Source organism: Nematolebias whitei, chromosome 16 (genome assembly GCF_014905685.2).
Source record: "Nematolebias whitei isolate Nwh7 chromosome 16, NemWhi1, whole genome shotgun sequence".
NCBI classification, from domain to species: Eukaryota; Metazoa; Chordata; class Actinopteri; order Cyprinodontiformes; family Rivulidae; genus Nematolebias; species Nematolebias whitei.
The window spans coordinates 26853398-26864733 of record NC_056513.1 but is presented as its reverse complement, the minus strand read 5'-3'; the positions used below and the strand labels follow the sequence as shown (position 1 = coordinate 26864733).

Below are 11336 nucleotides of genomic sequence, written 5' to 3'. Positions count from 1 at the left end.
TCAAAACTTTGTTTAGCAAAAGTTACTGTAGAAACAATCGGGGTGAAAAAATTTGACTTTACCCCGTTAAATAGAAAACGGCAAAAGACAAAAATAAAATAAATTCTGTAAAACTGATTAAACTTTTCAAGTTACATCATCTGAAATAACAGAATCACCTCATTTCAGCTTTAGAGCACTTTTGGTTTCTCTTCAAATAAAGAAAAGTGACTGAACTACGGTAGAATTTTTTTTGCTCTGACGTCAACCTGACTATTTATGCACTTAAAAAAAAATGTAAAGTTTAGTTGAAGTATAAACTCTCAAGCCAACAGAAAATACACAAGAGACTCCCAAACCAGTCTCTGGGTTTTATAGCCCACAGATCCCATCACAGCTCTCAGGAAGCTCCTGACTTTACTGCACGTCATTTATCAAGTTTCTGTTTTCATTATTCAGGCTTCTCACGAAATCAATAAATATTTACGTTGCAAAACTTATCAAGTGTCAATACACTAAATCAGAAGAAGTGTAGAGATAAAAGTATAGATTAAAACAAAAAGCCCTGCATAATTATTTCAAAATGAACTATAAATTAACTCACTCCACCTACAATGAACAATCATTTAAAGAATGTTAAAGCCAAAGATGGCTTCATGATAAATATAATAGACGAGTCTAGTTTCCTATCAAGTGGCTCCAAGAATATTCCCTGAAATGTTTATAGTATAAACAGCAAAAGTACATCCGACTATCCTGTAAATTTAGACCTTTTTTTTTTTGCTTTCAAATAACCTTTATAAGGTTATATGTGCAGAGGATTGTGCCGCTGTGATAAAAAGATGAATACAAACCCTTGTAAAAACAAACTCCATATAGTGAGACACTAATAACTCCAAGCCAGAGAAACTAAACTACAAACATTGCATCACAATTGCTCCCAAGAAACACTTTTTTTTTTCTTCCAACAGAGCTTCAGGTAGAAAGACTTGAAGTACACCACAGCTCCCCACACAAACCTTTGCTTAGACAAGCTCAGATGACATCAAGGGAAAAAATACATCTCTTTGGTCAACATGGACACAATGCAAGGAATCTGCTTCTTTGCGTGAAAGCCTGGTGAATAGGAGACGGACTCGAACTCCACTGCCACCTTGTGGTTGACTCGGGTCATGATGTGCTGCAGCTCCAACTGTTGCCCATATTTGTTGATGGAATCACACAAGGACTGGATAAACCAGGAGCCCGACATCGTATTCCTCCAAGAGTAATAACCTGCACATGCATAAGTGACGGAATTAGGACTGAATTAAGACAAATAAATGATTAGTATACAGGTACTGGTCATAAAATTAGAATATCATAAAAAAGGTTGACTTATTTCAGTAATTCCATACAAGAAGTAAAACTTGTATATTATATTAATTCATTACACAGACTGATATATTTGCAATGATTTTCTTTTAATGTTGATTATTAAAACAGACAACTAATGAAAACCCCAAATTCATTATCTCAGAAAACTTGAATATTGTAAAAAAAGGTTCAATATTGAAGACACCTGGGGCAACACTATTCAGCTAATTAACTCCAAACAACTGCAAAGGCCTTTAAATGGTCTCAGCTAAATATTCAGCTGAAAGGAAACGTCTACTGGACCAAATGACAAATGAAGTAACAAGTCCTATATGTTTGAAGAGCATCTTGGAATGGAGATCCAGTAAATATGGTCACAAATACTTTATGCATTTCCTGAGGGCAACGGGTTTATGTGAGAATTCAAGTAGTTATAAGTACTAGTACCTTTAGATGGCAGTAATACACCTTGAGGGATGTAAGCTGCCGTTAAAACCTCACAGAAGAAGGAGATGGTCTCAGTCTAGTTCTGTAGGCTACACAATCATAGGGAATACTGCTGACTTGACAGTTGTCTAAAAAACAACCATTGACACCTTGCACAAGGACAGCAAGCCACAAAAAGGTTATTGCTAAACAGGGTGACTGTTCACAGAGCTCTGTGTCCAAGCACATTAATAGAGAAGTGAAGGGAAGGAAAAGATGTGGTAGAAAAAAAAAAGTATACAAGCAATAGGATAACCGCACCCCGGAGAGGATTGTGAAACAAAACCCATTCCAAAATCTGTGGGAGATTCACAAAGAGTGGACTGCAGCTGGAGCCAGTGCTTCAAGAACCACCACGCACAGATGTATGCAAGACATGGGTTTCAGCTGTCACATTCTTTGTGTCAAGCCACTCTTGAACAAGAGACAGTGTCAGAAACATCTCATCTGGGCTAAACACAAAAAGGCCTATGCTGAGTGGTCCAAAGTTATGTTCTCTGATCAAAGTAAATTTTGTATTTCCTTTGGAAATCAAGGTTCCAGAGTCTGGAGGAAGAGAGGGGAGGCACAGAATCCACGTTGTTTGAAGTCCACTGTCAAGTTTTCACAGTCAGTGATGGTTTGGGGTGCCATGTCATCTGCTGGTGTTGGTCAGCTGTGTTTTATGAGGTCCAAAGTCAAGGCAGCCATCTACCAGGAAGTTTTAGATCACTTCATGCTTCCTGCTGCTGACCAACTTTATGGAGATGCAGATTTTGTTTTCCAACAGGACTTGGCACCTGCACACAGTGCCAAAGCTACCAGTATCTGGTTTAAGGACCATGGTATCCCTGTTATTAATTGGCCAGCAAACTCAAATGACCTTAACCCCATAGAAAATATATGAGTTATTGTGAAGATGAAGATGTGATACACCAGACCCAACAATTCAGAAGAGCTGAAGGCCACTATCAGAGCAAACTGGGCTCTCATCACACCTGAGCAGAGACACAGACTGATCAACTCCATGCCAAGCTGCATTGCTGCAGTAATCCAGGCAAAAGGAGCCCCAACTAAGTATTGATGCTGTACATGCTCATACTTTTCATGTTCATACTTTTCAGTTGGCCAACATTTCTAAAAATCCTGTTTTTTTTTAATTGGTCTCAAGTAATATTCTAATTTTCTGAGATAATGAATTTGGAGTTTTCATTAGTTGTCAGTTATAATCATAAACATTAAAAGAAATAAGACAGCAACGTGCAATGTCTGCAGAGCCATAGCGCCACATTAAACCGTGGTAAAGTTAGTTTTACGTTGGACATTCGAGCTCCGGGGCTTCAGCGGTCTGCTGCTCCCACTGAACCTGTAGCGGGCAGCCCAACCCCGGCCAGCCATGTCTAATCTACCCTGTTCCGTCTGCCCGTCTCCGTGAAGGGGCAGACTGAACACTTCTGACTGAAATCAGACTGCCTGCTGCGGATTGAACAAGAATAACAACCGCTGAAGCCCCAGAGCTCGAATGTTTACCGAGAAGTTGCTAAACTTCATTGTAATTAATAACTAACCGCTATCAGCTGTAGAAAACGTATAATTTCTCAGCTTGATACTTGCAGCCAAGATATAGTTTACCCTCCAGGAGATATCAGTACAACAGTAAACGATCATAACAAAAACATATGATTTGAAAAATACAAGAAAATTATATTAAAAAACGAAACAAAAACAGCGACATTATAAAGCGAAGTAAAATACTAAAAAACATGTCTGTGTTGGTTTATGCCACGAACTTGGCATATGTTTAAAGCCATTTAATTTTTTATTTTATTTAATTAATTCATTCATTAATTTAAAAGAGACAAAATAAACAAAACAAATTCATCAAAAACAAAATCCATCCATCCATCATCTTTACCCGCTTATTCCATTTTTGGTCACGGGGGTCGCCAGTGCCCATGTCCAGCAATCACTGTGTGAGGGGCGGGGTACACCCTGGACGGGTCACAAGTCCATCACAGGGACACATTGAGACAAACAACTACTCACGCTCTCACTCACACCTAGGGACAAGTTAGAGTTACCAATCAGCCTAACATGCATGTTTTTGGTCTGTGGGAGGAAACTGGAGTACCCGGAGAAAACCCACACATGCACGGAGAGAACATGCAAACTCCACCCAGAAAGGCCCCTGGACCGGGGTTTGAACCAAGGACCTGCTCGCTGAGAGGCAGCAGCTCTACCAGTTGCGCCACCGTGCTGCCCTCAAAAACAAAATATTGAATGAAAAGAGTGCAGAAAGAAGAAAAAAAATTATTATATCTCCCCTTTATTAAAAAAATATACATATAAAATAACTTTAAACAATCAATTAATCACTTTAATGTCCACTTTTAAAGCTAGGAATAAGAAAAAAAACAACATGTTTTGTGTTAGCAGAATTTAATTATAACTTTGAAACTTATCCAACATTAATAAAAACTTACCTCAAGTTGCCTTTTTGGACATGCATGCATATATTTGTACAAACTGTACTTGAGAGATTATTACAGCCTTATATGAAATAAATGATTATGATGATATCGGAACGGGATCGGCAGATATCCAGATTTAGGTATCGGGATCGGAAATTTAAAAAATGTGGATCGGTGCATCCCTAGTTATAACCACCAACATTAAAATAAATAAACATTTGAAATATATCAGTCTGTGTGTAATGAATGAATATAATATACAAGTTTCACTTTTTGAATGGAATTACTGAAATGAGTCAACTTTTTCATGATATTCTAATTTTATGACCACCTGTATATGTATGTGTATATATATATATATATATATATATATATATATATATATATATATATATATAGTCACCTGGGGCGGTGGAGTAGGCATACAGAAAGTCTGCCTCCACAGGAATCCTAGTGGTCTCCACTGAGCCATCTGCTTCCACACCTCCATCCAGTTCAGTGCCTCTGCAAGCCTTGTGCACACAAATAGACCAAGTATATTTTAAGAGGTTAGATACTTTAACACAGCAAGCTACAGCGAGTGAAGAATTAAAATAAAACTCCATACCTGGATAAAGAATAATTTAGGCTTTCCCACCAGTGATTTACAGCGATCGCCTCGGAAAAGAGACGTTAGTTGGTTGAGCTCGATTGAGCCATCGGTGCCGTAAAACACACCTTCGTCTCCGTGACTCAACAGAACACAGACAAACGAGGCAGAGCTGCCGTGATTTTCCCGAGATGCTTAAAAAACAAAAACAAAAATCCATCAGAACATACAAAAACGTTGTGCTGCTTTTGATGGAGAGTTTCCAAAAGCAGTCTGCAATAAATTTTCTGTATTTACAGAACATGCAAATACGTTCTGGGTAGAGATGCACTGATTCGATATTAGTATCAGTACTGATTCAAAAAACGTTCAATACAAAAAAAAAACCTTTCAATATAAAAACAACTGGACTTTATTTGTAACAGAAGACGTTTCGCTCCTCATCTGAGGAGCTTTCTCAATTCAAAGAGCAGAGAGTGAGGGGTTCAGGTTATAACGCTGTGTGAGATAAGATACACACACATATGTAGATTGGCAATTCAACCCTAAACACCTTAACAGTGGGGGTTTCTTAAGGCCTTTTACTCCAATTCACAGACGAGGCCCCTCTGTTCCCATCAGGTGTGAAAACTGGCTGGGAATCTGTCTTAAAGTTTCATTATAGGTTTTTGAAAGTGGAAATCTGAGGCCTCCTCCTCGAGATGGTTTTTCTCTTTTTACAAAAATTGCTTCCTTCACCCCCCTCTCAAAACATCTGTGTTCTTGGTCCAAAATGTGCACATTTTGTTCCTCAAAAGAGTGTCCCTTCTCTATGAGGTGAAGGTGAACAGCTGAATCTTGTCCTGAGGAAGTAGCTCTCCTGTGTTGAGCCATGCGTCTGTGAAGAGGCTGTTTAGTTTCTCCAATGTAGAGGTCTGGACAGTCCTCGCTGCACTGGACCGCATACACTACACCACTCTGTTTGTGTATGGGTGTCTTGTCCTTAGGGTGGACCAGTCTCTGTCTGAGAGTCCTGCTGGGTTTGAAATGTACTGGGATGTTGTGTTTGTTGAAAATCCTACTGAATTTCTCTGATACTCCAGCAACATAAGGGATAACAATGTTTTTATGTCTGTTGTTCTCCTTTTTCTGTTTATTAGTGCGTTTTGTAGATTTCCTCGCTGACTTGACAAAAGCCCAGTTAAGATATCCACATGTTTGAAGAGCTTCTTGAATGTGTTTCTGTTCCTTTTCCTTCCCTTCTGTCTTTGTGGGGACACGTTCGGCCCGATGTTGTAAAGTTCTGATGACAGAGAGTTTGTGTTCCAGTGGATGGTGGGAGTCAAACAGAAGATACTGGTCTGTGTGGGTTGGTTTTCTGTAAACGTCAATGTTGAGGCTGTCCTCTCTCTCCATCTGAACCAAACAGTCCAAAAAAGGCAGCTTGTTGTCGTTTGCATCCTCTCTGGTGAACTTGATGTTGAGTTAATGTGTCTGGTGAACGTTTCCATTTCCTTAGCTTGGATTTTGACCCAGGTGTCATCTACATATCAGAACCAATGGCTTGGCGTTGTTCCCTCAAAGGAGTTTAGGGCTCTCTGTTCCACTTCCTCCATGTAGAGATTGGCAACAATAGGTGACACTGGAGATCCCATGGCACAGCTGTGCTTCTGTCTGTAAAAACTGTCATTGAACTTGAAATAAGTGGTGGAGAGGCAGAGATCCAACAGGGTGCCGATCTGATCTGGGGTGAAGTTGGTCCTGTTGATTAAGACCTTGTCTTGTAAAAGTTGTTTTCTGACGGTTTCTACTGCTTCAGAGATGGGTATGCAAGTGAAAAGAGAAGTCACATCACACAATACAAGGGTTTCTCCTGGAGTTAGTTTAAAATGTTGAACTTTGTTGGCAAAATCAATGGAGTTCTTTATGTGATGAGGTGTGTTTCCAACAAGAGGAGCTAAAATACCAGCCAGATGTTTAGCAATATTGTATGTCACAGAGTTCATGCTGCGGACAATGGGTCTGAGTGGTGTTCCTTCTTTGTGTATTTTTGGAAGTCCATAAAGACAAGGAGTGGCTATATCAATGGCATATCAGTCCCGATATCAAAAAATTCTTGATCGGGTATCGTGACAATGTGACCGATTCATTAAGATAGGAGCTGATTGCTGTTTATTTTCTAGTGAAGCCATTGTTTTTTCCTCTTATTTCAGCTCCTTTATCATTTATTTTAAATTATATTTAGAATTCCTGAACCATTTGAAAGGTTTGTTGATGTTTATTTTTTCATGTTTGACCAAAGTTGTCAACTAGGCCTGTCACAACAACAAATTTTGCTGGGCAATTAATTGTCTCAGAAATTATTGCGATAAACGGTAATATTGTTGGAAATTTAACAATAATTAATTGTTAAATTTCAGAAGAAATGTGGATTTGTTTGGAATGTAGTACCTTTTTTGACCACCTGATGGCAGTATAAGACTGTTTGAACCAAAGGATGGATAGTTGAGCAGCATGTCTCTTTAAGAAAAATGGGAGGGAGGGACCTTGATGTAACATGGGCTGACAGACGCTTGGTGATTGGAGCTCTTTAGCATTTTTCACACAAAGCTTTAAATTAAAATTAAAAATAAAAATAAAAAAAATCAGTAAACAAGTTCTCAGCTTCTTTTTACAGAGAAAAACAACTTTTTACACTAAGGCACAGGTTTCAACCGTGAATTTTGGAGCTTTGACAAGACCAAGGTTTATTCCCAAGGTTAGCCTGTTGGCTTAGCTTCTCAGCTTAGCTGCTTTTAACGATCCAAAAAACACGATTTTGGACGGTTAAAACAGATTTTAACGAGCAAAGAGAAAGGGAGGAGTCAGTGAAGAGCACCAGAGTTGAGCTGTGTCTTCAGTAGAAAAAAAGAGAGACGTCAAGAAAAGATAAATCCAGTAAATGAAAATGAGGTTGATAATTTTCATTCATCAAGCGATTAATTGATTTATCGTTTATTGCAACAGGTCTATTGTCAACCTATTTTTCTTGTCAGTTTCTGTATCTTTATTTTTATTTAGTTAACAGTGGATGTTATTCTCATAATTTTACTGATTGAACAAATTAAAGTGCTGTTTTTACATGTTTGACCAAGCTTGTGAAGCTATTGGTGTGTTTAAGTGTGCTGTACTGGTGCAGTTTTCAATAAATTTGTAATTCAGAACATTTATGTCTGTGTTTAAAAAAAACAAATGTTTTGAATTAATTCAACACAGTTTTTTAGTGTCAGATTGGCATCATAGCGGTATAAACCGATACTAAACCTCAGATGTCGGTTTCTGTATCGGAAGTGGAAAAATGTGGATCGGTGCATCCCAAGTTCTGGAGTGATGAGAGTTTTACATCGTACTCACCTGCACTTAAAATCGTCTTCATCTGTTCAACCGTCTGGTCGTTGTAAACCTTCGCTTTGTACCCCAGCTTTGAAAACACTTTAAACACACTGGCCGCATCGACATCTGTGCCATTTCGCTGATTCATGCCTAAAAAAAACAAGGACAGTGGCAGAAATTTATCAAGTTATGTATGGTGACAAAAACGAAGAAAAAGTATTCACAAGAAATTAAACTGCGGCTTTGCGATTATATTTTACAGTAACACGATTTAAGCAGCTCCACCTGTAAGTCACGATGACTAAAATGAGAATTAAAGATTACGCATCAGAAATTAAGCCGTAAACTTCAAATTATGCAAAAAAAAAAAAAAGTTCAACTTGAACAATTGTGACTCCTCATGATAACTTATGGTGCTGCTTTCATATGATCACATGCAGGTTTGTTGTCACACCATCATCATGACTTTTTAAAACGTACTGGTCATTTGATATTAGAATAACCACAATCACCACATTGTAATTTCCCCAATTATGTTCAAAAAAGTCCAAATTTTAGAGGTTAAAGACGCTCAACTTGTTATTAAAACAAACAACAACAAAAAAAGACGAGGGAAAAAACCCAAGATACCACAGACAGGTTCATTGTTTAAAATACCAAAAAATAGCAACCATCAATCCATCCACCCATTTGTTAGCTGTACCCGGTCCTTTATTTTCGGGTCACGGGAGTCACTGGTGCCCATGTCCAGCAGTCACTGTGCGAGAGATGGGGGGCACACTTTGGACAGGTCTCCAGTCCATCACAGGAACACAGAGACAAACAACCATTCACTCTCTCACTCACACCTAGAGACAATTTAGAGTTACCAATCAGCCTAACATGCATGGTTTTGGTCTGTGGGAGGAAACCGGAGTAACTGGAGAACACACACACATGCATGGAGAGAACATGCAAACTCCACCTAGAAAGGCCCCCCATCAGGATTTGAATCAGGCGACCTTCTTGCTGAGAGCTTCACCACCAAGTAGCAAATATGGTTACAATAGCAACAATTTTTTCTAAATTTCTTCAACACAAATGGAAGTTTTAAATTAGATAGCCAATATTTGCCTCCCTCACATCATGCAGTAGGTCTCAATAATGACCATCTATTGAAATTCGTGGGCTTTTTCAAACCAGCTAGACAGGTCTTTAAAAACACTGACGACACAATATAAGCATCATAAGTGAGAGAGACCTGAAGCTCAGTTCAAGGTCCTCCCAGACCAATACAGGATTTTGTGTTTAGGTAGAAGAAACTTGTCAACAGTTGTTCAGTAACTAATGTTGTGCAATAATAAAATTTGTTGTCCAGTAAAGAAAAAGCCAGAAGAGCTTTGTATCGATTTATAAAGTAGCTCAAATTACTGCAACCACCAAGCCCTATAATCTCAAGTCAAGCACCTGACATAATAAGCCTCACAGATATAAATACCTTAACAGACATGGCAAAAGTTTTATGAATGCTTTCATTATCCAACTTTTTGTCTTTCTTTAAAAAAACAAGCTATCTAGATTATTCAAAGCTCATAATAGCCATGAAGCAGTGCACAGAGTGACGTCACATAAAGTAGCCAGAAGTTTGAACACACCCACTGTAACGCTAAGCTGTTTACATCAAACATTCAAGAGGAACAAACAAAAACACAGGACGGCCATGCGATGTTCTACGGATCATATGTTAAGTCATGAGAATGTAATAACTTCCTCATCAACTGCAGTGCTGTGGCAGTTGTTGACACGTCAAAGTAAAAAGACAACAATATTTGCTCTTTCTCTAAGCACGGCGAACAACACAAAGCTAACACCCGAGTGTTAAATTACCTATCGGGGGATTCACTTACAAGGTTTCCATAGCAGGAAATGCAACCTGGGTCCTCCAGTGTGCCCTGATCTCATAAATCATGATTGACCTGCTGGTATTTTGCAGCGCGAGTCTCAGAATTAAAACCCGACAGCTGAGTTTAGGTGCTTTCTATGCATCACTGAAAAGTGTAATTCAAAGAAATAACATTTCAAGATTTATATATTTGCAATAAAAAGGAGTGATATGCTAATGTTGAAACAATATTTAAAACAAAAATGACAAACTATTTAACACAAATATTATTCTGCCATCTCTGAATTGCCAAATCTATCTGCTTTTCAGAATAAAATAAAAAATGTTGAGCATTTTTGATGTTCCCTGAATGAATGACACGTTTTTGTTCAAGGTAGGACAATTAAGAACCAGTTCTGATTGAAAATAAAAATGGCTGCACAGACCAGTTCTTCCTCAAACGGTTCATAAATCACAGGTGAAACGTTCACATCCTGACAGGTGTCAACTTTGAGCAGAAGCAAAAAAGGCGGAGCAGAACTCAGCTGGGTTGTAAGCGAGAGTGACGTGTGTCGAACGTCTTCTTCATGTCAGTTACTATAATGAATTAACTCGCTTATCCATCCTATTTGTGGTTAACTATTTTTAAAACCAACTTCAAAGCTGCTGTGCGTCATCATCAATATTCCACCAGTAATAAATTTGTTGTCGTTTAATCTGGCTCGCAGGTGATCAAACACTGATATCAGTTTATCAGAACTCCCCACACAGCGGGAGAAAGAGCGCGCAGCCTTTTGACTCATGTTTCGGCCGATTTACTTCTTATAATTAAACATTATTAACACCAAAACACAGATATTTGTAATACCAGATTAAAATAAAGATGTGCATCTGTTTAACTTTATTTTATTTACTCCAAACTCACAAAGTTGTCTCTGTGAGAGAGTCCCAAAGACTGTGTGAGCTGCAAAGCATGCTGGGTTGCCTTGTGGAAGTGTGCAATGTTTCTGACCGTTTACGATGTTTCTGAACGTTTACGATGTTTCTGAACGTTTACAATGTTTCTGAACGTTTACAATGTTTCTGAACGTTTACAATGTTTCTGAACGTTTACGACGTTTTTGACCGTTTACGACGTTTTTGACCGTTTACGACGTTTAAGGTCGTTTACGATGTTTCTGAACGTTTACGATGTTTTTGACCGTTTACGATGTTTTTGACCGTTTACGATGTTTCTGACCGTTTACGATGTTTCTGACCGTTT

At 38.5% G+C, this 11336-nt stretch overlaps 1 protein-coding gene across 1 annotated transcript in view; it reads right to left on the bottom strand.

Moving 5' to 3' along the window:
• Positions 1 to 547: 547 nt before the first annotated feature.
• Positions 548 to 11336, bottom strand: part of casp3a (caspase 3, apoptosis-related cysteine peptidase a) — a 12608-nt gene continuing 1819 nt past the window's right edge. Inside the window, exons 3-6 of the mRNA XM_037689943.1 lie at positions 8233 to 8361; positions 4879 to 5054; positions 4675 to 4783; positions 548 to 1254 (exon numbers count right to left, since the gene is read on the bottom strand). Of these exons, the coding sequence (XP_037545871.1) occupies positions 1025 to 1254; positions 4675 to 4783; positions 4879 to 5054; positions 8233 to 8361 (644 nt within the window). The 3' untranslated portion in view covers positions 548 to 1024. The remainder of the gene's footprint in view (positions 1255 to 4674; positions 4784 to 4878; positions 5055 to 8232; positions 8362 to 11336) is intronic.